Consider the following 25421-nt stretch of genomic DNA (forward strand, 5'->3'; position numbering starts at 1 on the left):
TCTACAGTACATCCATACATACACTTATTCCTGACACGCTAGGCAAGCTTCGCTTCATTAACCCCTTCCCCTCGCCCTAGTCGATCAAGATACAGCACGATACATTGCGGTACCTTCTTTCCAGTTAATTCAGATAACTCCTGCCAAAATCATCCTTTATACCCTGCATTCCAATTCTCATCCTCGCTCGCCTCTCTACCTTCTCAACTCTGCTATCATACAACCAAACACTTCTTTCTTCCCTTCTTAGAATCCCAATTCCAATAGAAGACGCCTGCAAGCTCAGCACATTCGATAAGGACCTGGTAGGTGGTTACTCTGGCTCCACTTTCTCTGTGGAATTCATTCAATTCATACCAGTCCAAGAATTGAAGCTTGTGCACTTATTATAGAGAGGAAAGTTGTTGTGAGTACATCAATCAATTCCATTCACTTTGTAGCTGAGTGACACATTCTCTGCACCTACTTCATCCACCTTCATTTATCAGATACAAATCTCACGAGCCTCACTAAATTATTTTCCGATCGTATATAGATTATTCCACCAACTCGATCTGTCAACTCCCTTCTTGATTCCCCGCGCCCAATTTGCTGTGGAATACTCTTGATTCACTCCATTACATTATTGCAATCCTATTGAATGTTCACTGGTTTGTAAAAAGCATTAAGCTGTTTACCTCACACGCGAGAACGAATGTCCCTACCGTCGGCGTACTTGACCGAAATCGAGTCTCTCAGTCAAGAAATCCTTAGAAGACAGCCGGCCGATATTCTACAATTTTGTGCCAACTATTTTTGGCAACGTCTGGAAACGGAGCGCGCAGGGTTCCTGACATCTCGCAATAGATCATATCGTTCCGTGTCGCCCGGAACAGCAAATCGCCCGAATATGGCTGGGAATACCTTCCCTGGCCGGCTTGGAACTCACGTCAACCCTTTTGGTAGCGACGGAAGTGGCATGGGGCATGAGCAAGCTAGTTCCGGCACCATCTCGAAAGTCATAGAGGAGGATGAGAATGATACCATCACATCACCAACTACACCTCATTTTGGATTCTCGAAAGGGATCCCCTCGTTTGGAGCTTCCTTTGGTGGAGATGCATCTGCTGGAGAGTTCCCACCATCTTCCTTTAAACCCGCAAGCGAAGGATTTCCCGAGCATTATGGCATGGGAAGGCGCACTTCTGTTTCGGCCGAATCTCTCAACCCAACAGCTTCATCCAATGACAACTGGTCTCCACCATTTCATCAAAAAACATCAGATCAAGTAGCACGCTTGAAGAAATCGATTTCTGGAAATTTCCTATTTAGTCATCTCGATGACGAACAAAGCGCCCAGGTGCTAGGTGCTCTCGTAGAGAAGCCGATTCCAGCTGTTGGTATCAAGGTATGTGTAGATCTAGCTATTATCCACTCGAATCCTACTAACTCGCATTAGGTTATCACCCAGGGTGACCAGGGAGATTTCTTCTACGTAGTCGAGAAAGGTTCCTTTGACGTATATGTCAACCCCACTGGCTCACTGCAGCCAGGCCCCGATGGCCTCGGGACCAAGGTGGCTACCATTGAGCCTGGTGGATCATTTGGTGAACTCGCCCTCATGTATAACGCTCCCAGAGCAGCCACGGTAATATCGGCCGAAGCATCTTGCACTCTCTGGGCTTTAGATCGCATCACTTTCCGCCGAATTCTCATGGATTCGACATTCCAACGCCGTCGTCTCTACGAAAGTTTCCTGGAAGAAGTACCCCTTCTTTCAACCTTGACCCGCTATGAAAGATCAAAAATAGCCGATGCTTTGGAGACGCAGAAATACCCTCCTGGAACTTCAATCATTACTGAAGGAGATGCCGGAGAAGCATTCTACCTTCTTGAGAGTGGGGAAGCCGAAGCATACAAGCATGGCGTAGAGAACCCAGTCAAATTATATCACAAGGGAGATTATTTCGGCGAGTTGGCGTTATTGAATGATGCTCCTCGAGCCGCCAGTGTTATTAGCAAAACCGAGGTGAAGGTCGCAACCCTTGGCAAAAACGGCTTTCAAAGGCTGTTGGGACCGGTTGAGAGTATTATGCGAAGAACCAAGTATGAAAGTGTAGAGAGCATTGACCCACTTCATCAGGATTAAAGGACCATCGGATGGGATGGATTCATTTTATTGCTGGCGTTCAGATACAGGGTACGTTCGTTCACGAGATGATCAAATGGACTAGGGTTTGTGGGCAATACCTGAGATACAGACAAGAGTCAGATTTTCAATCACTTTGCAATTGTATTATGGAAGCTGTTAGCGGACTGCTTTCGAATGCTCATTAGTTTTACACTATGCATCTTTTATCCCAACGCCTCAATTATAATTTTATGAATCATAATGCAATCCAAATGATACCCCGACCGTGAATATGCACGCAGGTTTTGATGTCGTATAGTACTAGCAAAAACCTAGCTAGTACTTCAATCCTTCTTCCTCTTCTCCATATTGACAAACTTCATATGCTCTCATCTTGAAATCAACTAGCACCTGCCCTTCTTCTCTCCAGAATCTCCCTCCTAACACCTTCAGCCGCCACCTCCGTCTCCAACACCCTCCCAACGCCCTTCTTCCACCCTTCCTCTAAGCCTCTCATCTCCGCCTCCACTGCGTCCTGTGCGTTCTTTCTCCCAATCACTACAACATCAATCTCATCTTTCTTGGCTGCCACTTCTCTCTCCAACCCCTTTAATATATCTTCCAACTGCGCGTTTCCAATTAACCAAGCATTTTTACCAAACTGATCGAGTAAGGAGAGGTTGGTGAGACGCGTCTTGAGATAGGTTTGAGAGGTGTAGGCTTGGGAGAGGAGGGTTGGAGCTGGGAGTGATGATTCGGAGGGGGAAAGTGTTTCGTAGCGGCTTAGGTCAATGGCGTTTAGAGGTGGTGGAGGTGTGGAGGAAGATATGCAGGCGTGTTCAGCAGCAAGGGCTGGAGAGAGGTTGGAGGGTGAGAGGGGTGGGAGAGAGGGGTGTAGAGTGGATGTTGAGGCGGGCTCTAAATAGGTGGTAATGAGTGATTCGGCAGCGGCTCGTTCGAGTGGAGTGGGCTCGGCGTCAATGTATGGGAGAGATTCGTGAATGTCGTTTATGAGAGGCATTTTGAAGTGGCGCTGGATGCTTTTCTTTGATGGGTTGTGATGTGAGCTGAGGTATTTGACCTGAAGAAGAGCGACTTTGGTTTGAGATTTGTAGAAGCACGAAATGGAAATTATATCTTCCCTGACGAATTTTTGGATAGTACCGAGGTAATTGAACCGTGATAGACCTTGACAAATTAAGCTGGACAATATCCTTGTTGAATACGAGTGCTTGTATAATGTGTTGTGTTTGTAAAGATATAATAAATTTCTCCAAGTAAACAAGCCTAGAAGCTTAATGTTTGCCTTGCGCGCCAGGCTCGCTCCACCGTGAGCTTAACCGCTACTTCCTCCCAGCTCCCAAGCTACAACTATAAACTTTACAACGGTCACCATGGGATGATTTTTTAACATTCTCATATTCTAAAGAGACTGCATTATAAAATACATCAATCTTGCTTCAGTATCATGGAGCAGGACCCGGAAATGAAGGGTGGTCCTTTCGACCTGAACCGACGTGAGCATAGCAGGAATGGTTCTGGAATCCAGCGGTCTGTGAGAAATGCTGTTGTAGTAACTCTTTTGGTCGCCTCTTTATTGATATTTTATGATATGCTTTTTGGTGGATCTATACGAAAGGAGTTTTGGATATGGACAGATGGAATTTATGGAAGTAAAGGGCATGAGCAGGATGGTAGTTCGAAGGGAAGCCAGTACTTACTGGGAGTTGGGAAAGCAGATATCACCGGGTAAAAGTTACAATTAAGGACTATGAGGCCATACTAATACTCATTAGTCCAGTCGTAGAGATCAACATGATGGGGTATGCAGATCCCAAGCAATTAGGATCGGGATTACGGCAACGTCTCTACTCTCGAGCGTTTATCGTAGGCGATATCAATCGTCCGGAGGACCGTTTCGTCTATCTCGTTTTGGATACACAATCCGGGGATACTGCCGTTAGGTATGGGATACTAGAAGGTCTGGCAAACCTCGGTAGCGACTATGCTGTGTATGGACAACAGAATGTAGCTGTGGCAGGCACGCATTCTCATTCGGGTCCTGGGGCGTGGTTAAACTATCTACTGCCTCAGATTACCAGCAAAGGGTTCAGTAAACAAAGTTATCAGGCTATAGTAGATGGTGCTGTTTTGTCTATTCAAAGAGCTCATACTAGCCTTCAACCTGGATACCTGAATATCGGTACGACGAAAGTCTTTGGGGCCAATATCAATCGGAGTTTATACGCCTATTTGGCGAATCCGGAGAATGAACGAGCTAAGTACAATACTAGTACCGAGGACGACGGATCTGTCGAGAAAGACCTTACTCTGTTGAAATTCTCACGAGCTTCGGATGGGAAGAATATTGGGGTTTTAACATGGTTTCCCACACATGGAACTTCGATGCTAGGGAACAATACCCTGATTTCGGGAGACAACAAAGGTGTCGCTGCAGATCTTTTCGAAAAAAGTGTAAATAAGGAGGAAAATGCAGCTGGAAGTTTTGTAGCCGGATTTTCACAAGCTAATGTTGGCGACACAAGTCCGAACGTTCTTGGTGCTTGGTGTGAAGATGGATCTGGGCAGCAATGCAGCTTCGAAAACAGTACCTGTAGTGATGGTAAGAGCCAGTATTGCCATGCCCGTGGGCCGCTCTTCCGCGTAAAAGATAATGGAGCATCATCTTGTCACGAAGTTGGCAGGAGACAGTTCCAGCCTGCCAAAGAGTTATATGACGAGACCGACACAAAGTTGACCCCTGTTTCCGGATTATCGGTGAAATCATTTCATACATTTCAAGACATGTCCAACTTCTCCTTTCCATTGGCAAACGGGAGCTACGTTCATACGTGTCCGGCTGCTTTAGGCTATTCCTTCGCGGCCGGTACCTCAGATGGACCAGGTGCGTTTGACTTTACTCAAAACGACCCGAATACACCAAATGCCTCGCCCGTATGGCAAGTCGTCTCCGGTCTCCTCAAGGCACCAAGCAAGCAGCAGCAGCGTTGCCATTATCCCAAGCCTATTTTACTTGATGTTGGCGAGATTACGACGCCTTATTTGTGGACACCTAATGTCGTTGATGTGCAAGTGCTTCGGGTTGGGCAGTTACTTATAATTGTCAGTCCTGGCGAGGCAACCACAATGTCCGGTCGTCGCTGGAAAGAAGCTATTCACGACTCCGCTGCATCAACCATACTTTCCGACTCTTCCTCCGCAGATCCCATAGTCGTCATCGGTGGTCCAGCAAATAGCTATACACACTACATTGCTACACCTGAGGAATATGGCATCCAACGCTATGAAGGCGCCTCCACTCTCTACGGTCCCTATACTCTTAACGCCTACATTAACCTCACCCTCACCAATCTTCCGTACCTAAGTACCACCTCAAACTCTCAACCTCCTCTAGGCCCTCTTCCCCCAAACAATGTCAACAAATCCCTGTCCTTCATAACCGGCGTCGTCTACGATGGTCACCCGCTCTTTACTTCCTACGGCGATGTAAAAATCGACGTTCTCCCCAAATATCCCCTTTCCTCCTCCCCAATCATAACCGCCACTTTTATCGGTGCCAACCCACGCAATAATCTACATCTCGAATCCACATATGCAGCCATTGAGATGCAGATCCCAGGCACGGGTCAATGGCAGCGGGTGCGCGATGATAGTGATTGGAGTTTGATTTTTGAGTGGAAGAAAATCAGCGAGATATTGGGGACTAGTGAAGTTACCATTACATGGGAGGTAGAGGACTGGGCGCAAGATGGAAGGTATAGGATAAGATATTTTGGGGATTCGAAGGTGGTGGATGGGACAATTACGCCATTTGAGGGAGTTAGTGGGGAGTTTGAACTTGTGAGGTAATGCTTTCATAGTCTTTTTCTGTATTACAAATTCGGAATGTTATGGTTGTGAATTACGGATTCGGGGCAACGGCACATCAAGTAGGATTATGATTAGGACCAAACGATATCACAACGGTTGAACGATCATTTCAATGGATGAGTTTATTGTGATTATTCTGTCTATTTACGATTTTATAATTTTTATTCGCCGGGTATTGTATTGTACAGACAAGCTCGCCCTAAAAAAACACCAAACTATGTAAGTATGCCCCAACCTTTCATTCAAGTTTTGTGCCAAATTATCGCCATTAAACTCCATCATATGACCACATCTTCACGTCAACCGTAGGCTCAACCATGGATCGATCTCTTAAGTTTCACTCTCTCCCTTTGATCTACCTTCCATGCATCTTCGAAAAGCGTTGGCTTTACCTTCAGATGATCGGGAGTAAGATCTAGTTGCCTAACAACCTTGAAAGCACCCGTACCTACACCCATCGTCTGTCCCATGATAATACACTCACTGACACCCTCAATTCTGTCCGTCTTCATGCCTGCGGCCGCATCAAAAAGATGATCCGGGGTTTTCTCGAAGGATGCAAGTTGCAGTACACTATCTCTCATTTTCGAAAGACCGAAACGGGTGATACCTAGGACTTCTCCCTTGTATGTCATGACATCAGCAAGAAGTTGCATGTGACGAGGATCGATGTCCATATCCGCCATAACGGTTGCGATTTCGTTGGCGATTGTATAACGAGCTGCTTCAATACCTAAGACATCACGCATTTCCATGACACTGTTAGACTTGACTTTGGTGCCGTCAACACCTTCGGTTCCGATACAGGCACGGAGACCATATCCTTCGACAACGACTGTGTACTCTGGCTTCTCGTGTTCAGATGTGTTGATGATAGCTCTGGTGGCTTCTGGATATCCGGATATGGCCAATTCTGGTATAGCGCGCTTAAGGTGGTGTACACGGAGTAGAAGGTCAGAACCACCTTCATCGAGGGTAGGCTTGCCCTTAGCCGCGGTCCCACGAGCTGTGGTAGGAGCGCTACCATCATGGGTAACCCTGATGAAAATGCACTTTCCTTTGACGTTAAGATCTTCGCTTTTGACCTTGAGTTTCTTATTCTTCAAGATTGTAGTGGCAATATTCTCCACGGTTACTTCAATCTGCCTGTTCACTAAATACTCCGTGTCGACCGCCAGACAGATTACTGCGGACCTCGCTGACCACATATCTTCGGCAAAATGAAGAACTTCATGCAAGTAGGTCTTCTCCATACGAGCTTTGACGAGCCGGGCTACATCCAAGTCCTTATCGTTGAGCAGAGGGCATTTGACGAACGGCGTAGCAATCGTCTTTGAAGCGTTGATAATTTCCTTAATACGGGGTACACCAGCGGTCAAATTCATACCAGCGACACCGGCAAAATGGAAAGTTTTCAACGTCATTTGTGTTCCAGGTTCTCCAATCGATTGCGCTCCAACAGCTCCGACGGCATGACCCGGTTCGACCTTGGCTCGCGAGTACTTTTCCAGGCAGAGCTCACAAAACTTTTTCAATGTGGTTTTGGAAACCTTGGCAACTTGGTTCACATAGGCTCTCGATTCATCATTCTCGTCATTTTCGTCGTAAAGAATACCCGTAACTTTCGGATCTTGTACAAAATCATGCAGTCCAGCCTTCGTTCGCGCTTTAGCCATGTGCGATGCTTTTTCACCTATGAATTTGTTAACGGCCGCAAGGAACTCCCGGCCACCATCATGCTCATCGACACCGTAGTCGCTCGCATCGTCGTAGCCTAATGGTTCACCGTTACGAAGTCCAAATCTAGAAAATTTGGCTTTAAATGTTGCCAAGTGTTCCGTGCATTGCCCCGTAACCTCAAAAGGGAGAAGTGACCTTTCTTCATTGTCCCATGTGAGAGTCTCTGCTTGAGTCCATGTTCGCTTGAAATTGACAGGGACTGCATTTCCCTCCATGTCCAACGGATCCAGTCCGTCAGCACCAAACTGAAACTGGACGATTCCGCCACCAGAAGTTCTGACGGTATCATCATATTGTGTTGATAAATCCTCTAGAGATTTCATGAGTCGTCGCGACATGTAACCGGTTTCTGCCGTTTTGACGGCAGTATCTACCAAACCTTCACGTCCGGACATAGCGTGGAAAATGAATTCATAGGGGGTCAGCCCAGTGAAGAAGCTGTTTGCTACGAACCCCTTGGCAGGAGGCTGTTTAGAATGCTTCGGGAAATGGGGGAGAGTTCGATCTTGAAAGCCTTCTTGGACACGAGAACCTCCAATAATTTGTTGCCCTACTAGCGCCACCATCTGCGCAACGTTAATTGCAGAACCCTTTGATCCTGAATTAGCCATTACTAGCGGTGAGCTCGAAGCGTATAAGGTCCTGAGACACTCTTTTCCAGCTGCGCCACGAACTTGACTTAGCTTGCCGGAAAGTTTAGCTTCAAGTGTCTCCTCCATACTCAAACCAGTAGATTTCTCTAATGTGTTGTTCTTGAAACTTTCAATCAGCTGCTCGCACTCCGCGTAAGCAGCAGCGATTAGTCTGGCCTTACTCTTGTTGAGTTCCTCGGAAGGATAAACATCACTGATTCCTATGGAGAACCCCATGTTTGTGAGATATCTGGCGGAAAGCTTAGACAAGCGATTCATAGCCACAACAGCTGCGTCGGGGCCATAGTCACGTAATATGACATAGAAGATGGAGTCTTTTTTCCCAGATCCAACTGTGCTCTTGTCCATAAGGCCACACATCACTTCTGAGTTCCGAATTACCAGCCATCCGTCATTGGCTTCCATGTCATTCGCATACCCGGGCGGCACCATGTTTGGTACGAAGTCTCGACATTTCGCGTCAACATTGACAAGTATATTATCTTGCTTGTTCGGGCGCATGAGAATACTGAAAACTTGTTTGCCAGTCCAAAGAGCTTGTGGTTTTAGAATAGCTGGCGGAGGAAGTTGCAAATGAAGATTTGAGTCGACCATGTACATGCAAATATTGGTAAAGGTCTTGCGATCGAAGAAGTTCTCTTTACTAGATAGCAAATAAGCTGCAGTGATAAAATCTTGCGTAGCAGAAATGATGGGTTCTCCATTCTTTGGAGTTGAAAGATTGTTCTTCACTCCCATTAGATTAATCGCTTCGGTCCGCGCCTCCTCTGTTTGTGGTACGTGAAGGTTCATTTCGTCACCATCGAAATCTGCATTGTATGGATTGCAGACACATTCATTCAGACGGAATGTTCGCCATGGTCGAATTTTTGCGTAATGACTCATGATACTGAGCTTGTGCAGAGATGGCTGACGGTTGAAGAGAACAATATCGCCATCCTCAAGATGTCTTTCAACAACGTCTCCTATCTTGAGAAATTTTGCCTCATTGTCCCGCTTGGCAAATTTCAAGGATATCTTATGGTTGGAATCTTTCTTGACTATTTGTTGCGCACCCGGATGGACGTTCGGCCCATTGATGACGCACTTGCGCAATTTTTCGATGTTCTGGCGTTGGACCCGTTCAGGATAAGTGAGATTCTTTGCTACTAAAATAGGAACGGCGACTTCATCAATGCCAAGATTCGGATCGGGAGAAATAACTGTTCGTCCAGAGAAATCAACACGTTTTCCAGACAAGTTACCTCGGAATCGACCTTGCTTCCCCTTCAACCGTTGACAAAATCCTCGAATGGCCTTTCCAAACCCAGGTTGCTGAAGGCCTGGAACGTCGCTATTAACATACATGGCGATTTGTAATTGAAGAAAGTCCCATTGCTCCATGATTGTTTGCACTGCTTGTCCTTTTTGTAATGCCGCTCTTATCAGAGAGCTCATGTTAACAATCTCGGCAAGTTTCGCGGTGAGATCATCCTCATTACTCCCTCCATCTTGCGCAACAGATGGCCGAATGCAGATTGGGGGTGCCGGCACGAACTGCCATAGAAACATCTCCGGACGACCCTCAGCAGGATTGATCCCCAGAAGTTCGCAATCGCTCGGCGTGATCAGCTTGAACAAATTAAGCACCCTCAATGGGTGTAAATCCTCATAGACCTTCTTCACGTGTTTTTCCAACTCTGTATTGTTCTTCTTTGCTTCTTCAAAAGATTTTTGGTATTCGGCCATTCCCGGTGGAGCCACCTTCTTAGCTGCAGTAGACTTGTTGTATTTTGTGTACTTATCGTGTGCCAGACGAACGACACTGACTTTCCTAATTTGACCATTGGTAGCATCGCAGTGAGGGCACTGGCTTGCCTTTCGACATTGTTCGTTGATCTTCTTACAGATTTGTGTGCGCTTCAAATTATCAATACCTGGCTTTCGTAACTCTCTTAGGAACTGTCGTCGCTCGGCATCGGTAAGTAGAACCCTGGCGCATGTCTATGAATGTTAGCACCTTATTAACTAGAAGGAGATGAGTCTTTCGACATACCTTGCAGATGTTCTGTAGAATCATTATAATCAATTTCAAATACCCAATATGGAAAGCTGGAAGCGGTAATCTGACATGGCCAAAATGACCATTGCAATCTTGCAGACCTTTGTCACAAGTTTCGCAACGTCCGGCTTTGCTGGAAGTACCCTATTACAATATGTTAGTAGCTAATACCTGTAAATCGAAGTAAGTTCATCTTACCAATCTTGGATCCAGAGGGCCATGTGGAATGGGAGTTCGGCCATTATCGACATTGTACAACGTTTTATTCGAGACCTCTATGACGCCTTGGTTGACAATGTCTTGGTTTGACAGGATACCAAATTTTAACTCTTTGAAACGCTTCGGAATCTTGTCGACGACTTGCGCCTTGATCGACTCGCCGCTGGACATCATCGGCATATTGGCTTTGTGCTACCGGCAACGATGATGCATAGACCACGAAGATTAGAGGATATAGTTTGAGTAAAAGTCAAGCTTCCTTGCTATTGCATTGTTGTATTGAGGACAGGATCGAGCGATATTTGAGTGTTAGAACTTTGGTAGGCTGGCGTCGCGGTGAGTTAATAAGTTGTTTAGATCTGGATTGGACTTGATCAGCAGAAATTTTGGTAAGGTTGTAAGGTTGGCTCCGAAAAAAAAAAGGCTTCACACCAGTTGGAACCGAACCCCGCAATCATAAAGCTCAATTGGAGAAGCTTTTCTATAAAAAGACTAGCGCCAACCTTATCTATCATGATAAGATATATTCATTTCTTCAACAGGGGATACTTTTTTATTCGAGGCTAAAATACCCCCAAAAGAGGATATAAAAGTTCTGACACTTATATAAAATGCAGATGATTGCTTGCATCTGGACCCGCTTAGCTACTGTACAGGATGGCTTGATGGAATTTATTCGAGGCCTAGGTAAATATTCTGATATTCATATTCATATTCATACCCATACTCATACTCATATTCAAGTTCTGATATGATATAATAGAGCTGGGTTGAATATCCAATCATGACCCGATAGCTCAATGCGATCCAACAATAATGAGAGGCTTTGGTCTCCTAATCCAGTCAGTGCATATATGCATGCATGAACATCGATTAATACAGACTACTCCTGCTTTGGAAGAGTGACATCTGAGCCGTCAAATCCAGTTCCAGATTAGGGAGTTACATTCAAAACGTCACAACCTTTGTAAGACTAAAAGCCTTGGACCGCAATCCGGGACATTGGAACCATGTACTGGCAGAAGAGCGATATAACGGTATCATTAAAATATTTATGCTGAAGTATCCCTACACTCCTTTACGAACTTGAACATTCCAACCTAATCCTTTCCTTAAGAAGTCATATGCTTCCCATCCTCTCCACCACGTAATGCAAGAAAAGCCCGTACATCTGTCACATATTGAAGTCCCTCCAAAAGAGGCACGAGATGCAGAAGATCATTATCCGTAGGATCATTGATCCACCCCTCTATCGGTATTGCATTGTCTGCCGAATGGTTAGCTCCATTCAATACCTCGTAATGACATATATTCACCTTGATGGAACAGGTAGCTCGTAGGGCTATTATCTAAAATCATGACTTTACTAAGATCTGGCTCGACAGAACTGAGATCCTTGATGTAGGCACCGTTTCGAAAGGTGCAGTGCTGACGATAGTATCGTGCTGAAAAGAATTTACGCTCTTGTTCTAGCCAATCTATAACCGGGTCCGCGTAATCTTGGAGTGATGCTGTGAAAACAACCAAATTATACCATTTGCAAACCTGCGACCCTCATTAGTAATATTTTCCCGCACGGAATATATCGCTGCTTACACGTCGCAAGAAGTCATCGCAATATGGCCTCTTATTTACATAATACAATATTGGATGTTGGGGAGCAACGCCTCCTGTGCCCACAACGTTCGTAATTTGTACTTCAACCATATGACCAGCACTCATCCGACCTCCATGAATCATACTGTGTATCAAAGTTTCGTCGAGATCAAGGACGAGCGTCTTTTGTGTGAGTTTACCCACAGGAGGATCAAGAGTATACGATGGCTGTCGTCGAGGTATGAGAGGTCGCGGTGGCGCTGGAGCTCTTGGATACTTCGTCATGAGGAGAGAGGACGTGGCGGTGGATGTTGGCGACTTCATAATTGCAGCAGCCATCTCAGTAGCAGACATGGAACCGCCGGATCCATCACTTTGAGTAGTGGTTGATTGGGCCTTCCGGTGCTTCCGCTGCCTTAAATTTTCATCGCTATGGAGCTTAATGCGGATAGATCTCCTCGCAGGTGAAATCTCGTCGGTGCTTTGTAAGGACTTGGAACGTGTTTGTCGATTTGGCAATTTCGCTGCGGAGCTATCTGTCTCACTAATGAATCTGTCATTTTCTGATTCAGACTCAGATGAGACGAAGGATGAGGAACTCGGCGAAGCAGGCCCTCTTGATGACGGTGTGTGCGCAGATGATAGCTTTCCGTTGGGCAAATGGCTTATACTACTGCCCTCGGAAACAGGCGATCCTCCAGTTGTTTGTGCTATTGAATACCCATTGGTGCCACCAAATAGTTTCCTGAATTGATATATCGGGGCAAAATTACCCCTTTCATCGCACAGGCAAGCTATAACGTATACTCCCGGCGAAACAAGAGTAGACAGCATCCACCGTATAGAATCATAAAACATCCTCGTTATTCCCACATGCTCACTTGTATGATAAGCCGTGCCTTCTTTGTCTAGCAAAGGTGTTGATTCGTGTACTGAGTTTTCATCGTCTGGATTCGAGTCTGGCGCATGCTCCTGATCAAGTCCTTCCGGCTTCTGGCCGTACAAAGCTTCTCGCGAATTCCTTCTAGATTCTGATTTAGTTGCGGATGCCAATACATTTCCTAAAGAATTCGAACGCGAGAGCGATGGAGAATGTGTGGGAGACCCTCGCCCCGAGAGGATATTCAAAGAATTCATAATGGTTTCCGATCCATGGAGGAAGGTTTCTAACAATCGATCATAAACAATGGAGATTCGCGAGATTCCAAGCAAAAGAGCTAGGAGCGCAAAGGCCCAAAAGTTTATGATATCGGACTTCGGTTCGGAAAGTATGTTTGCTTCTTTTGTTCCAAGTTGAATGGTGATTTTTCTTTTTTGGCAGTTATCGTTGGAATCAGATTGAATGTTCGTAAGGGGGAGCGTATGTAGGTGTTGTGAATTATTGGTATATTGGAATAGTGTATTTGCTGTTAGTGTGTTGTATGGGGATGGTCCGTACAAAGTAGCTAGTATGTCAAAGGGGACCAAGTCCAAATGCCGCTGGTCTGACCAAATAGAATCTTAGAGAATAATAAAACAAGCTAAACGTTGGGGGAACCCGCGGTTCTAGAAGAAGAAAAAGATTGAGACGGGAAGAAATGGAGGAAGAGAATAGGAAAAAGAGTGTGAGGGAGGGAAATGGAAAATGGAAAATGACAATGGGGGAGGGTGAGGGTTCGAATTATCCTATGAAATCGTGTTAATATGTACCGGTCGGTATAAGAACGGGAAGGTTTAATTCCTACAGTACAGTAAGGCAGGTTACTATGATACGAAAGTAATGGATGGGGGCTGCACGATCGGTGATGAATGATGGGGGATTATTGAGTGGTGCTACATGAATGATAGTGGGTATGTGCAGAGTACGGAGTATGGCATCGGTGGCTGGGCTTGCAGAGTGAGAAAAGCTGGGGTTGAATAAGGAGCAACAGCGTGTCAGGGGGCTCTCCCTAGTATCAATGTAGGTATGTACAGCGAGTGAGGGTACTGTACAGTCTGTTCCGAGGCACTGTAACTTGGTTTTGATCATCGGCTTTTTCTCCAGAGTAGAGCCCGCTCACCCTGAGTCAGTCCCCGCATTTAGAATGTCTCCAAACATACTCCGTGCTACTGGTGTGCCTAGTACAGTAGGTAGGACTTGGTTTTTTCTTTTTTTCAAGCTTCCCTCACTCACTCACTCACTCACTTACCTCCTCCTTACACCTCCTTCCATATAACTGAAAGCAGAAAAGAACTCTCCGCAAAAATTTAGCATATTAGAAATTATCTACCTACTTGTACCGACAACTTTTGGAGCCAAACCTTGACAATAAATGACCCATGAAATTAGTAGCCGTCACAACCAATCCGTAAAAGTTTATTGAGGGGCATTCACATTTAACCTACGCAAAATATTCGACATCCAAAATACAATCTCAAGTTCCCTCTCCGAGCAACTCCTCCTCTTCCTTCTCCTCCCGTCTCACCGTCTCGAACAATTTACAGACACTCCATCGACATTTATTAAAAAGAATATGGCTCCAGTTCAAAGTGGAGGGTATGCGCCAAATCTTGGTGCATACCTGAAATCATTGAAAGGTCAACCAATTGAGTCATCTATAGAAAATTTAATATCGTACGTACTTTTCCATGATCTTTGAAAGTCGATAAATTAACCATCTTTAGACTTTTGAAACGAAGGCAGATAAGAACTCCTAGGTCATGCGCCATAGCCACCGCTCACTTATTACTCCAAGTTGTCGCAAAGCAAAGATGGACGGATATCACAAAAGTCTTGGAGCGCATTCGGAAAGTGGGACAAAGATTGATTGAAGCCCAACCAAGGGAAATGGTCGTGGGAAACATCGTTCGCAGAGTCTTGGGTATGATCAGGGACGAAGCAAAGGAGGACCGCACGGAAGACGTCAGTGATTCAGCTTCAACCAGTCAAATTGGGTCGCCCAGGCGTGAGGGCTTCAGCGATGTGGGACTATCGAGGCTGACACAGAGCTCACGGCCTCCTTTGATGACCTCGCATACTTCTTATGCTGCTCAGCATAACGTCCCTGTGCAGCAGTCAATGTTCAATCTCTTGTCGGCTGCTCCTTCTCCGGCTTCCACCCCTCCAGGAACCTCGTCTCCTCATGGCAGATCTGTGTTGGATATGACTTCGCTTGCGAACAAGATGGCCTCCACCACGAGGGATCTCAAAGCTGAAATCATTAATGGCATCGAGGAGATTATTGATGAGCTCGACCAAGTAGATGATCAAATTTCTAGTTACGCGCAGGAACAAATTTCAGAGAGAGAAGTCATACTCACACATGGTACCTCGAGGAGTGTTCAAAAGTTCTTGCTAAAAGCTGCGGAAAAGAGAAAGTTCACTGTAGTGGTTGCTGAATCGTACCCAAATGATCACTCAACAACTCATTCTACAGTTACAGGAACGGCGGAGCAGGACACCGAGGGCGACTTGAGCACAAAAACATTTCTGAAACCACTTTCCGCTGCTGGAATTATTGTTACTCTTATAACCGATGCCGCAGTATTCGCAGTAATGCCAAGAATCACAAAGGTCATTTTGGCTACCCATACTGTCATCGCCAATGGTGGACTGGTAGCTGCAGCCGGGGCACGCATCATCGCGAGAGCAGCAAAGTTTCATAGAATACCAGTCATTGTTGTTAGTGGTATTTACAAGCTCAGCCCTGAATATCCTTTTGAGTTTGAGTCCCTTATCGAATATGGCGACCCCGGAAATGTAGTTGGATTTGAGGATGGGGAATTTGTAGATAAGGTTGAAATCGACAATCCTCTTTTTGACTATGTCTCTCCTGATTTAGTTGAACTCTACATTACCAACCTGTAAGTTTCCATAACTTTCCTTCGACGAATAGTACTGACAAACTCAACAAGAGGACCCCACGCGCCTTCTTATCTATACAGGATCGTCGCAGAGCACTATAAACCAGAAGATATAAATTTTCACAAACCGGAACTCCAGTTTTAAATGCATTTTAGGTACCTATGAAATGTAGAAATGACTTTGTTTTGGCGGGGATGAAGAGTTTGGAAGCTATTCACTCTTTGTACTCAGGTAGTTTTAATACAAAATCATCCTCCGCAGCTCCATCCTACTCCCTCGAATTATGCATTTCATTTATAAGAGAAATGAATACACAAAAGGTGTCACCTGTGCAGCTTCTGCAACTTACACGACACGAATCAAGTTGCAGCGAAGGAGCTGCAACGTCGATTGCAAAGGTATGGTTCTAGGCCCTAATGATATGCAAGGAATCGTTCGAGAACTTTTTGGAAGCGGCAAGTCCCTCGAAAACAATCTGCAAATTCATCGCATCGGACGAGTTGCTGTTAAAGGCTTCAAATACAACACGTTACCCATAAATCCGGGACTCGGTGATACCGTGCTCGTGCCGTCTGGGTCTGTTGATTTCGAGTCTTAGTGGTGCAATCATCGAGGTTGCGTCTTAATCGGAATCACAATTTGGATTGCAATAACGTGTGTAATGTAGCCGAAGAACACATAGCCACGACTTCGACCACCCCATTCTCTTGATACCAATAGACATCCTCGGCCGTCTTGCCATCGTGGCTACTTCCTTCCCAACGCGTAATCTTGCAGAACAATGACCCATTTTCTTCTCGCTTAAGCATCTAGTCAGAAGTAGGGGTTTGGTAGACAAAAATGGCTGTAGATGTGGGGTGGCTAACCTGTGAGCGGCCTAAATCTACAGATATATCATGTCGACTTCAGTTGTCCAGCTCAAGCTGCCACCCTCTCTTTAATATCTATACAGCGTACAAACATTTAATTCTTCCTCTGTCGCTCTTTTTTCCAAGCTTCTCTTCGCAACAATTATTTCTATGTGGCGCGGTGGAGACTAGCATCGTACGACATGGATCAATCTGCCCCTCCCCCATACAGCGAAAGAGATGTCTTCTCGCATCCCAATACCACGATGCGTACACTGTTCACGACAGAACCAAATAATGCCTCGAGACTGAGTGCAAGAATACGATCTGATACATCATCGAATGAAGGTTCATTAATATATACTCCTCCCTACTCGCCAACAGAGCCTGATCCTCGACGTAAGTATAACACAATCAGTTCCTTCGAATGAAAACGTGCACATATTGAACTTGGACTGCATGTTTCATTGACCGAACCAGGCTCGCTAATTGCAGGAGATTTAATGCCATCAAGATATCAACTAACCCTTCACCATTCTAGGCTCAAACAATCACTTCGAATACCATTCTGTCCATAATTACTTTGAGTCACGGAAGATACCACAACTATTTTCAGCTTCAAGCACCATTCAGCATACTATATATATATCACCTAGAAGTACACCAAGTGATGTCCCTATTCCACCTTCCGCGTCAGACAACGGGATCACGCAACAAGATTGGTCGACCTTCCTAAATCACTTATTGCCTGATCATAACCTTAATGCCAATAACGATGTAGCAAATCGTAAGCTAAAAGCACGGCTGGTCGACGAGCGGATGCAAAGGCTTACGCTCAGTGAGGGTCATCGTTCCAGACTTGACCTCCATGAAGTTCAAGCGCAGCTGAGTTCTCCACGTCAACCCATCACCTCGTCCGATACAGACTGGGCAGAAGGAGTAGACGAAGTAATCAAACTTTGGAACGAGGGGTTCTTTGTTTCCCGTGGATTAAAGATCGTTCGCATTGACATAGAGCACCCTGAGCTTCATGAGCGATGGCACCGTATGCCTGGTTTTTGGAGGCCCGATGAAGAGGATCTTTCGCACTTCCCGGAAAGTAATCGAAGACGCGGAGGCATTTCTAGACGTCATTCTCCGTGTAGTGGACGATCTCAAGAACCTACAATCGGTTCTATGGGTGCAAATGACGGAGAGGTCAAAATTAGAAGGAATGGTCTCGTTCCTGACTCCAACGGTTTGCGTATCGGTAACATGTTCATAGCAGATGATGGTGGTTTACGAACAGACGGAAATTGGGGGCTCAAAGTCGATGAACATGCTGCTAGTATCAGTGGCCATAGCTCTGGAAGAAGGGGAAGGGGCGGTCTACATGCTCAGGGAGCTGAGCAAGGATCGGCACATGAGCCAGAAGGGCGTCATGGGAAAAGAAGGAGAGGAAGAACCGATCAGCATACGCATGAGTCTGACCGAGGACGGGCACACAAACCGGGAGAGTGGCACTGTGGGCGATCTGGAAGAAGAAGAAGAAGAAGAGATCATTCTTCTTCTTCTTATTCTTCCTCATCTAGTTCCATTAGCTCTGACTCTGACGCATCGGTTGGTTCCCTACCTGACTACGATCATCTCAAAGACCAACAACTAGTAGCCACCAGAGATACAATAATTGCGTGGCTCAATCACTCTGAACATCCCATGACGAGACAGACGGTTCGGAAAATGAAACAAGATATCAAATTCGCCAAGAAGAATCCCGAAGGAAAACCCACCTCTCACGAGGATCTCACTTCCCTACGAAGAGAAGTCAAAGATCTGCTTAAAAAGTTCAAAGACGTGAAGAAGTCTCAAAAATCAGTAAGGAAAATCATGAGAAAAGAACAGCGGAGACTCGAGAAAGCGCATAAGAAAGAACGAAAGAACATGGGGAAAGCGAAACGGAAGGCTGTGAAAAAAGATAAAACTTTGAAGAGGGAGGAATTCCCAGCCGAGTTTCCAACTCTTATATCTATGCCACACCATCTCGGCTTTCCCGAGTTTTCAAGCGTGCGGCTTTCACCGCTTCCAAATATGCCCAGCCCTTCGTTTTACACACGTACTTTTGAAACACAGAATTCTAGCATTACATCTTTGCACGAAACTTTGCATATCTTACCCTCTCTTTATCCCCAAGCTCAGGTGCCCACGCAGGATCAGCTCCATAATCCTCTAGTATCCGCTCGTCTTACATCTTTCTTATCTCAAACCGCATCGGTGATCCATAGCCAAGCTTCCTCTCTCCTGGCTAGAGCCCAGGCCAAAGAAGTGGAAGCAAGGACTCTGAAAAACTCTTCGGATATTGATGGTAATAATGTGTATGCCAGTCAAAATAGGAGTAACAGGGAAAAGAGACAAGAAGTAGAAAGACTTCTAGAGGAAGCAGAGGAATTGAGAATGGAAGGAGAGAGATTACGGGTGGAAGCCGTGCAGATGGATGAGGAGTTTGCGAGGGAGATACAGGAGCGCGAGTTTGTACGCAGGCGAGGTTAGGTCGGCGGGATCGTGGAGAGATGAATTTGGATGGGTGTACTAATTAATTAATGATGGGTCTCATTTCAATGTCGTCGAAGCTTGCTTTTTACTTATGTACCTAATTAGCACCGAACATAATATTATGGGGGTTATTTTCGTAGGCTTAGACGTATGCACTTTAATTACTTCTTAAATCCAAAGTCAAACAGTCTGTGAAATGATACCTGAAGTCCAAAGAACAACGTCCAGTTCTCCTCAAACATGAGGGAAGATGTATTTGGATATATCTCTATATACGGCAATGAGAGTTTAAGTAAACATATAACTGGAATTTAGTAATCATTTGTTTCGACTTGCAAGGGATCAGAGTATCTAGTAATCCAGATTGCAATTGATCAATGAGAAAGCTCTAATTTTTGGGTCATCCGTTCTGAAGATTCGGAAAGATTTTAAAGATTAATTCTAACTTGAAAGATTGTAATCCATTATTATTTCTATTTGGAAAAGATTTAGTTTGTTCGGACGGATGATTAAACAACCCACTGGTCTGCTATATCTAACTCTGCCAGTGATCGCCAATTGCTGTTGTAGAACATAGAATACGAATATTATTTCTGTTTCATATCATCTCAATATATATTTAATCCCATCAACATGTAGGTCTGAATGTGAATATCTTTCCCTCGACCTCATCTCATTACCTTCCCGGAACATCCAACAGGACACCACCATCAACGGCAATAATCTCCCCATTAACATAATTATTCTTCGCCAAAAACAACACCGCCATGGCCATCTCCTCGTCACTGCAACATCATTAGCTTTTCCGTATCTATAAACCAAGAGAACAAAAACATACCTTCCAGGTCTCTGCATAGGAACGTGACCCTTCTCCTGAATTTTCTCATCCTTCAAATGACTCTTCTGAGTCTCATCACTCTCTCCCACCGTCATCTCACTTGGAAAATATCCCGGCGCAATACTATTAACCCTGACTCCAATCTCTTTAAACTCATAACTCATCAATTTACTCAGATGCACCGTCGCGCCCTTTGCCGCATTGTACGAAAAATGACCCTGTGCATGTCTCATGATACCGCTCATGGAACTAATAACAATGACTGAAGAAGACATGCTCCCATGAACCTTATGGGCAGCTTGCAGCAGTGGAAGAAAGCATACGGTAGTGAAATAGACAGCCGATACATTGGTATTGAACGTAGTTCCCCATTCTTCAAAACTTTCCGAGTTGAAAAGTTTATTTTTCAGTTCGACAGCATCCGAAGAATTGGGTTCTGCTTTAGGACCCGAAATCCCTGCACCAGCGAGAAGAAGACTGATATATTTTTCTTTATTACTGATCTCAGCTACGAGATCTTCAAGGTCTTTCTTGCTAGTTACGTCGCAGGGGCCAATCCTACGTTCTCTCAGATATTTATATAATGATGAAGAGGACAAGGAACTCACGGGATGATGGAACCCCCAGATGTTGGGGAATGCTGCTTGGCTGCATTTTCGAGGGCTTCCATTCGACGACCTGTGATGTATACTTTTGCGCCATTAGCAGCTAATGTTTGTGCTGCCCTATTAAGTTATCAGTATATACATTCCTCCAAATCGGGAAAGAGAAAATACATCAAACCGATACCAGTTCCTCCTCCTGTCACTAGGCAAACATGATTCTTCATTGAGAAGAGGTTCTCTGCCCGGAGTTCATTTGTACCAACCATTTTGTATAGAGTTGGAAGTGAAAGAGAACTTGATGTGTGTTATGGAGATATAGATGAAGTAAAGTAAAGTTGTAGAAAATAATAGACTTAATAGACTTGTTGGATTAATTTTTAAACAAAAACTAAAAACTCAACTTACTCTTTTGCTTCTCACTCTTCGGAGTACTTGCTCCTTGATCTGATGTCTGATGTCTGATGTCTGCTAGTCCCTACGTCACTACGCTTTGGTGCCGTTTGACGCGGGGAAGGAACCGCTCCCGGTAAAAAGCCAATTCGAGCCTAGAAATCGATCAATGTCGAAATTCATCGATAAAGGTTTATAGGAAATAGCTCTACTCGTATTACTACTCTTACTACTACTAGGTAATAGGTAGATAGGAACATCACATCGATGAAGAACTTACCAACTTCAACCAGGATGCTCCGAGGTCAACTCATAAAAGCAAAAGTCACTTAATCATTTAGATAAAAATCCTCATGGGCGCCTGGGATACATGGATGAGATGCAGACATATTTATTATCCTGTATATTCCCTCAAAATTGGGTAAAAATCATCATTATAATACCAATTCTGCTCATGACCGCCATTTTTTCATAGGCCGTGGTAAGTGTAAGACGATTAACTGCATCGTGCAGTGCCTTACCTCTCCTCCTCCTCTCTCCATTGTTGTCCATGCCAAAGCCTCCCGTGGTCGAGCTTTTTATGATGATTCCTGAACCAAGACCTTATTCTCTTCCAATACCTTGGCCAATTCTCCGTTTTGGTGCATTGTAATCAAGATATCGCATCCTCCTATAAACTCCTTATTGACATAAAGTTGGGGTATGGTTGGCCATTCGGAGTATTCCTTAATTCCTGTTTGGAGTGTTTGTCAACATCTACCTAGCATATATCAAAAAGTAGACGTTCCAAGACTAACCTTGTCTTAAACCTTCATCCTCTAGAACGTTAAGGGCAGCGAACTTCTCTGGGTCCAAGCCCTGTAGACTCAAGATTTGGATGGTTGCCTTTGAGAAGCCACACTGTGGATTTTCCGGTGTACCTTTCATGAAAAGTACAACAGGCTTCGAACCAACAACTTGATCAATCTGCTTGCGGACTTCCGTTGAGAGATATCGAGAGGCGATGGGAGAGAACCGAGGGGCCGAGAATTTGGAGGCAAATGTTGCTGGGCGGACAGCTTGTCGGAAAACCTAGATAAGAATTCGTTAGTACTTCAAGTAGTAAGACTAGGCTGTGAACTAGCTAGAGGATGTGACATACCGACGAAAACATTGGTCTGGCAATCATATTCAATATGATGTATTGTTATACAGGATTGTTGATGTTTGATGCTTTTTTTTGGTGGCCTTGCCTCTTGCTTGATAATATTCAAGACGGAGCTCGGGAGAGCTAACGTGGGCCATTATCGAGCCAATCAAAGTTTATGGTATGTAATACTTATCAATATCTGCATTCAGCCTCGCCCCTCGCAACCATTCGACAATGCTAGGTAATCAATCATATAGCTAGCTACCTAGGTACCTATATTACAACATCCAAGAACAATGAAACATTGTGAGTGAATAGTAAGATCTTACGTACCTACTTGAGCAGTGCTACTTACTGGTCGGGAGTATTTTCTCACCCCTCTCTGTTTTTCATCTATTCCCTTCTCTACCATATATCAAAGTTCACAACCGCATAAAAGAACTCTTTACATCCAATCTCAAACGGCTTTCTAAAAATCAATACCGTTCACATATGATTATTACGTCATTCTCCAATATCTGAACCCACATTCCACAATCAGATCTGCTCAATGTTGCAAATGATCCATTCCGAAAATGATGAGCACCGAACGCGAGTCTCGGGAACCTCACAGCCATTCACAGCTGCGGCTCATACTTCCGATGGTAAACGACATCTCCTTCTGGCAGCTAGTGGGTCTGTCGCAACCATCAAAATTCCCAATATCCTAGCTGCTTTGTCGCCTTATATCGGTCTCTCCATATGTGTAATCCTCACCAAATCTGCCACCAATTTTCTTCAAGGTCAAAACATTGAACAACCACACATTGATACTTTCTATCGATATCCCAATGTACAAGGAGTATTTTTGGACGAGGAAGAATGGGTTCATCCTTGGAAACGAGGCCAGAGTATTTTGCATATTGAGTTGAGAAGATGGGCGCACATTCTTGTTATTGCGCCATTGAGTGCCAATACCATGGCGAAGATTACAGGTGGATTTAGTGATAATTTGCTTACCAGTGTGGTGAGAGCTTGGGACACTACTGGGGAATTGGATCCTCCTGCCGACGACGAGGAGCGTGTTTTCTGGGATCAGAAGAGGATTATTGTGGCCCCGGCGATGAACACTGCTATGTGGAGACATCCCGTCACGAAGAGCCAAATTAAGATATTGGAGAAGGAATGGGGTATTCGCCCTGATGAAGATGATAGTGAAGATTATGATTATGATGGATGGTTTGAAGTTCTAAGACCTCAGGAGAAGGAACTGGCTTGTGGGGATATTGGAGATGGAGCTATGATAGATTGGAAGGAGATTGTGAAGGTAATTGAGAAGAGGTTCTATTTGGAGCTCCCTTGAGAAATCAGGGGCTGGCGAATTTCTGGCAAGGATTTGTAGAACCATCATTCTATTTTACATGAATGGCAGGTATCTTGAGAACTGTTATGGTATTTATAAGCGGTTTTGGCGTAAGACTGGCGCAGGAAATGCAATGCATCTGATTTACCAGGTATTTTTTTTTATTTCTATCTGCCGTGGGCAGGCCTTGGTATGTTCAGCTTAATCGTCTAGCTTTTATTTAATACCTATATTCAAAGCGACTCTTGGAAGTTAGGCATGAAAAAGATGTTGTTTTACAAGAGCAAGTTGAATTTTCAAATGAGGTTGAACGTTGAAAGTCTGTCACTCCATAAGGACAACTTCAATGTTGATGACGGAAAGGTTGTTAGTTAGATTAATGCTTAATGCTTAATGCTGTTGTGTTTTGGCCATGCCCTTCAATCCAGCATGAACAGATTGAAGGTGACATTGAGGTCGCTCCTTCCTCCTTCCTCCTTCAGAACTTGCGGATTTTAAGCGATTTTCACTTTCAAAACAATACTTTAAGAAAACATGTAACTGAATTTATCATCCGCAAATAATCTGACTTAATACGTCTCTCCTCCTCCAGTTCACCTTTACATCGCACAATCCAGGAGCAGCAATGACACGTCAAGCAAACCACCAGAAGGCTTCCCCTGGTAATCAAAGTAAAGCGCATGCAGCAAAATCAAAAGTGTCAAAATCAAAAGCTTCCAAAGAATCCAAGGTTACATCAACGCCAAAAGCTTCTCGAGAGCAAACGAAGAGATGTGTTCTTGTCAAACCAATTGCAAAGAATGAGATTCGAAAACTTCAACGACTCGATAAACATGCACGCTCATTTCAGATATCAAAACATGCTCACATAGTTGAGTCATCCCCTCAACCTGATGATCTTTCCTCTGCTTTTCATGGTGAGGATTTGATCATTACACAGTTTCCCTGTTAGTTCAAGACTAATTTGAGAAATAGAATCACTTGAAGGAGCAAGAACCCATGTACTAAACACCGGAAAAGCAGCCTTTGACGAAGTTCACGAGGTTCTTATCCAGAAAGTTGCCGAAAATAAGGCAAATGACCGTTCATTCCTCGAGAATATCTCGCGCAATGTAGCTGCCCTCAGCGTGCCCTTGGCCGAAGAGAAAATTGAAACCACGGTGAAGCGTAAGAACCGACGAGTTCCCGAAGTAGTCGAGATTGGCAAGCGCGTCGATCAGTTCAGGCAGACAATCGAGAGCGAAGAGAATAAGCTAGAGGATTATTGGAAACAATGGGAGAGCTTACAAAATGAGTTTGTCAAATTTGCTGCTCAAGTGTTTGGTGGTGATGCTATAAAGGAGAAAGAAGAGGATGAGGGATATCGTGTTGACATGCAGTTGTTAGATGCCGAGCACACGACGCAGATGAATACGTTACTGGAAGAACTTGATGAAGTAGGACATGACGCCATTAAGATAATGAAGGCTTCCGAGAAGGTATGCTGTAAACCGCTTAACTACGTACTTGACACTGATGAACTCTTTTCTAGGAAATTGATGTCAAGGCAGACAAAGTACGACAAAGAATTGTGGGAGCAATGATGTGGTGAATGGAGTTCCAAGGTGACCGCGCATTGAGCTCGTGAGACGTACCATGTGGGATTTGATGCAAGTAGGCATAATAGC

General features: G+C 44.7%; 11 protein-coding genes across 11 annotated transcripts; 5 read left to right on the plus strand and 6 right to left on the minus strand.

The window, feature by feature from the left end:
- Positions 1–889: 889 nt before the first annotated feature.
- SS1G_10536 (hypothetical protein) lies at positions 890–2128 on the plus strand (the record flags this gene model as incomplete). Its single annotated transcript, XM_001588040.1, has 2 exons — positions 890–1387; positions 1439–2128. The coding sequence occupies 2 exons, from the start codon at positions 890–892 to the stop codon at positions 2126–2128; spliced, it is 1188 nt and encodes a 395-aa protein (XP_001588090.1).
- A 382-nt stretch (positions 2129–2510) lies between these two features.
- On the minus strand, positions 2511–3131 carry SS1G_10537 (hypothetical protein; the record flags this gene model as incomplete). The annotated part of the gene is made up of 1 exon (XM_001588041.1): positions 2511–3131. One exon carries the CDS (start codon positions 3129–3131, stop codon positions 2511–2513), a length of 621 nt encoding a protein of 206 aa, XP_001588091.1.
- A 447-nt stretch (positions 3132–3578) lies between these two features.
- On the plus strand, positions 3579–5980 carry SS1G_10538 (hypothetical protein; the record flags this gene model as incomplete). The annotated part of the gene is made up of 2 exons (XM_001588042.1): positions 3579–3859; positions 3907–5980. The coding sequence occupies 2 exons, from the start codon at positions 3579–3581 to the stop codon at positions 5978–5980; spliced, it is 2355 nt and encodes a 784-aa protein (XP_001588092.1).
- A 332-nt stretch (positions 5981–6312) lies between these two features.
- On the minus strand, positions 6313–10834 carry SS1G_10539 (conserved hypothetical protein; the record flags this gene model as incomplete). The annotated part of the gene is made up of 4 exons (XM_001588043.1): positions 6313–6449; positions 6486–10377; positions 10430–10579; positions 10634–10834. The coding sequence occupies 4 exons, from the start codon at positions 10832–10834 to the stop codon at positions 6313–6315; spliced, it is 4380 nt and encodes a 1459-aa protein (XP_001588093.1).
- Positions 10835–11766: 932 nt separating this feature from the next.
- Positions 11767–13387, minus strand: SS1G_10540 (hypothetical protein; the record flags this gene model as incomplete). Its single annotated transcript, XM_001588044.1, has 3 exons — positions 11767–11921; positions 11971–12199; positions 12251–13387. 3 exons carry the CDS (start codon positions 13385–13387, stop codon positions 11767–11769), a joined length of 1521 nt encoding a protein of 506 aa, XP_001588094.1.
- A 1355-nt stretch (positions 13388–14742) lies between these two features.
- On the plus strand, positions 14743–16217 carry SS1G_10541 (hypothetical protein; the record flags this gene model as incomplete). The annotated part of the gene is made up of 3 exons (XM_001588045.1): positions 14743–14765; positions 14894–16072; positions 16154–16217. The coding sequence occupies 3 exons, from the start codon at positions 14743–14745 to the stop codon at positions 16215–16217; spliced, it is 1266 nt and encodes a 421-aa protein (XP_001588095.1).
- Positions 16218–16705: 488 nt separating this feature from the next.
- On the minus strand, positions 16706–16882 carry SS1G_10542 (predicted protein; the record flags this gene model as incomplete). Its single annotated transcript, XM_001588046.1, has 1 exon — positions 16706–16882. One exon carries the CDS (start codon positions 16880–16882, stop codon positions 16706–16708), a length of 177 nt encoding a protein of 58 aa, XP_001588096.1.
- Positions 16883–17187: 305 nt separating this feature from the next.
- Positions 17188–19447, plus strand: SS1G_10543 (hypothetical protein; the record flags this gene model as incomplete). Its single annotated transcript, XM_001588047.1, has 2 exons — positions 17188–17320; positions 17463–19447. The coding sequence occupies 2 exons, from the start codon at positions 17188–17190 to the stop codon at positions 19445–19447; spliced, it is 2118 nt and encodes a 705-aa protein (XP_001588097.1).
- A 679-nt stretch (positions 19448–20126) lies between these two features.
- Positions 20127–21159, minus strand: SS1G_10544 (hypothetical protein; the record flags this gene model as incomplete). Its single annotated transcript, XM_001588048.1, has 4 exons — positions 20127–20235; positions 20289–20846; positions 20897–21013; positions 21065–21159. The coding sequence occupies 4 exons, from the start codon at positions 21157–21159 to the stop codon at positions 20127–20129; spliced, it is 879 nt and encodes a 292-aa protein (XP_001588098.1).
- A 702-nt stretch (positions 21160–21861) lies between these two features.
- SS1G_10545 (hypothetical protein) lies at positions 21862–22451 on the minus strand (the record flags this gene model as incomplete). The annotated part of the gene is made up of 3 exons (XM_001588049.1): positions 21862–22016; positions 22081–22354; positions 22425–22451. The coding sequence occupies 3 exons, from the start codon at positions 22449–22451 to the stop codon at positions 21862–21864; spliced, it is 456 nt and encodes a 151-aa protein (XP_001588099.1).
- A 511-nt stretch (positions 22452–22962) lies between these two features.
- On the plus strand, positions 22963–25345 carry SS1G_10546 (hypothetical protein; the record flags this gene model as incomplete). Its single annotated transcript, XM_001588050.1, has 5 exons — positions 22963–23718; positions 23968–24120; positions 24347–24671; positions 24730–25232; positions 25286–25345. 5 exons carry the CDS (start codon positions 22963–22965, stop codon positions 25343–25345), a joined length of 1797 nt encoding a protein of 598 aa, XP_001588100.1.
- Positions 25346–25421: the final 76 nt, after the last annotated feature.

The sequence above is a fragment of the Sclerotinia sclerotiorum genome, genomic scaffold, assembly GCF_000146945.2.
Source record: "Sclerotinia sclerotiorum 1980 UF-70 scaffold_16 genomic scaffold, whole genome shotgun sequence".
In the NCBI taxonomy this organism is placed as follows: Eukaryota; Fungi; Ascomycota; class Leotiomycetes; order Helotiales; family Sclerotiniaceae; genus Sclerotinia; species Sclerotinia sclerotiorum.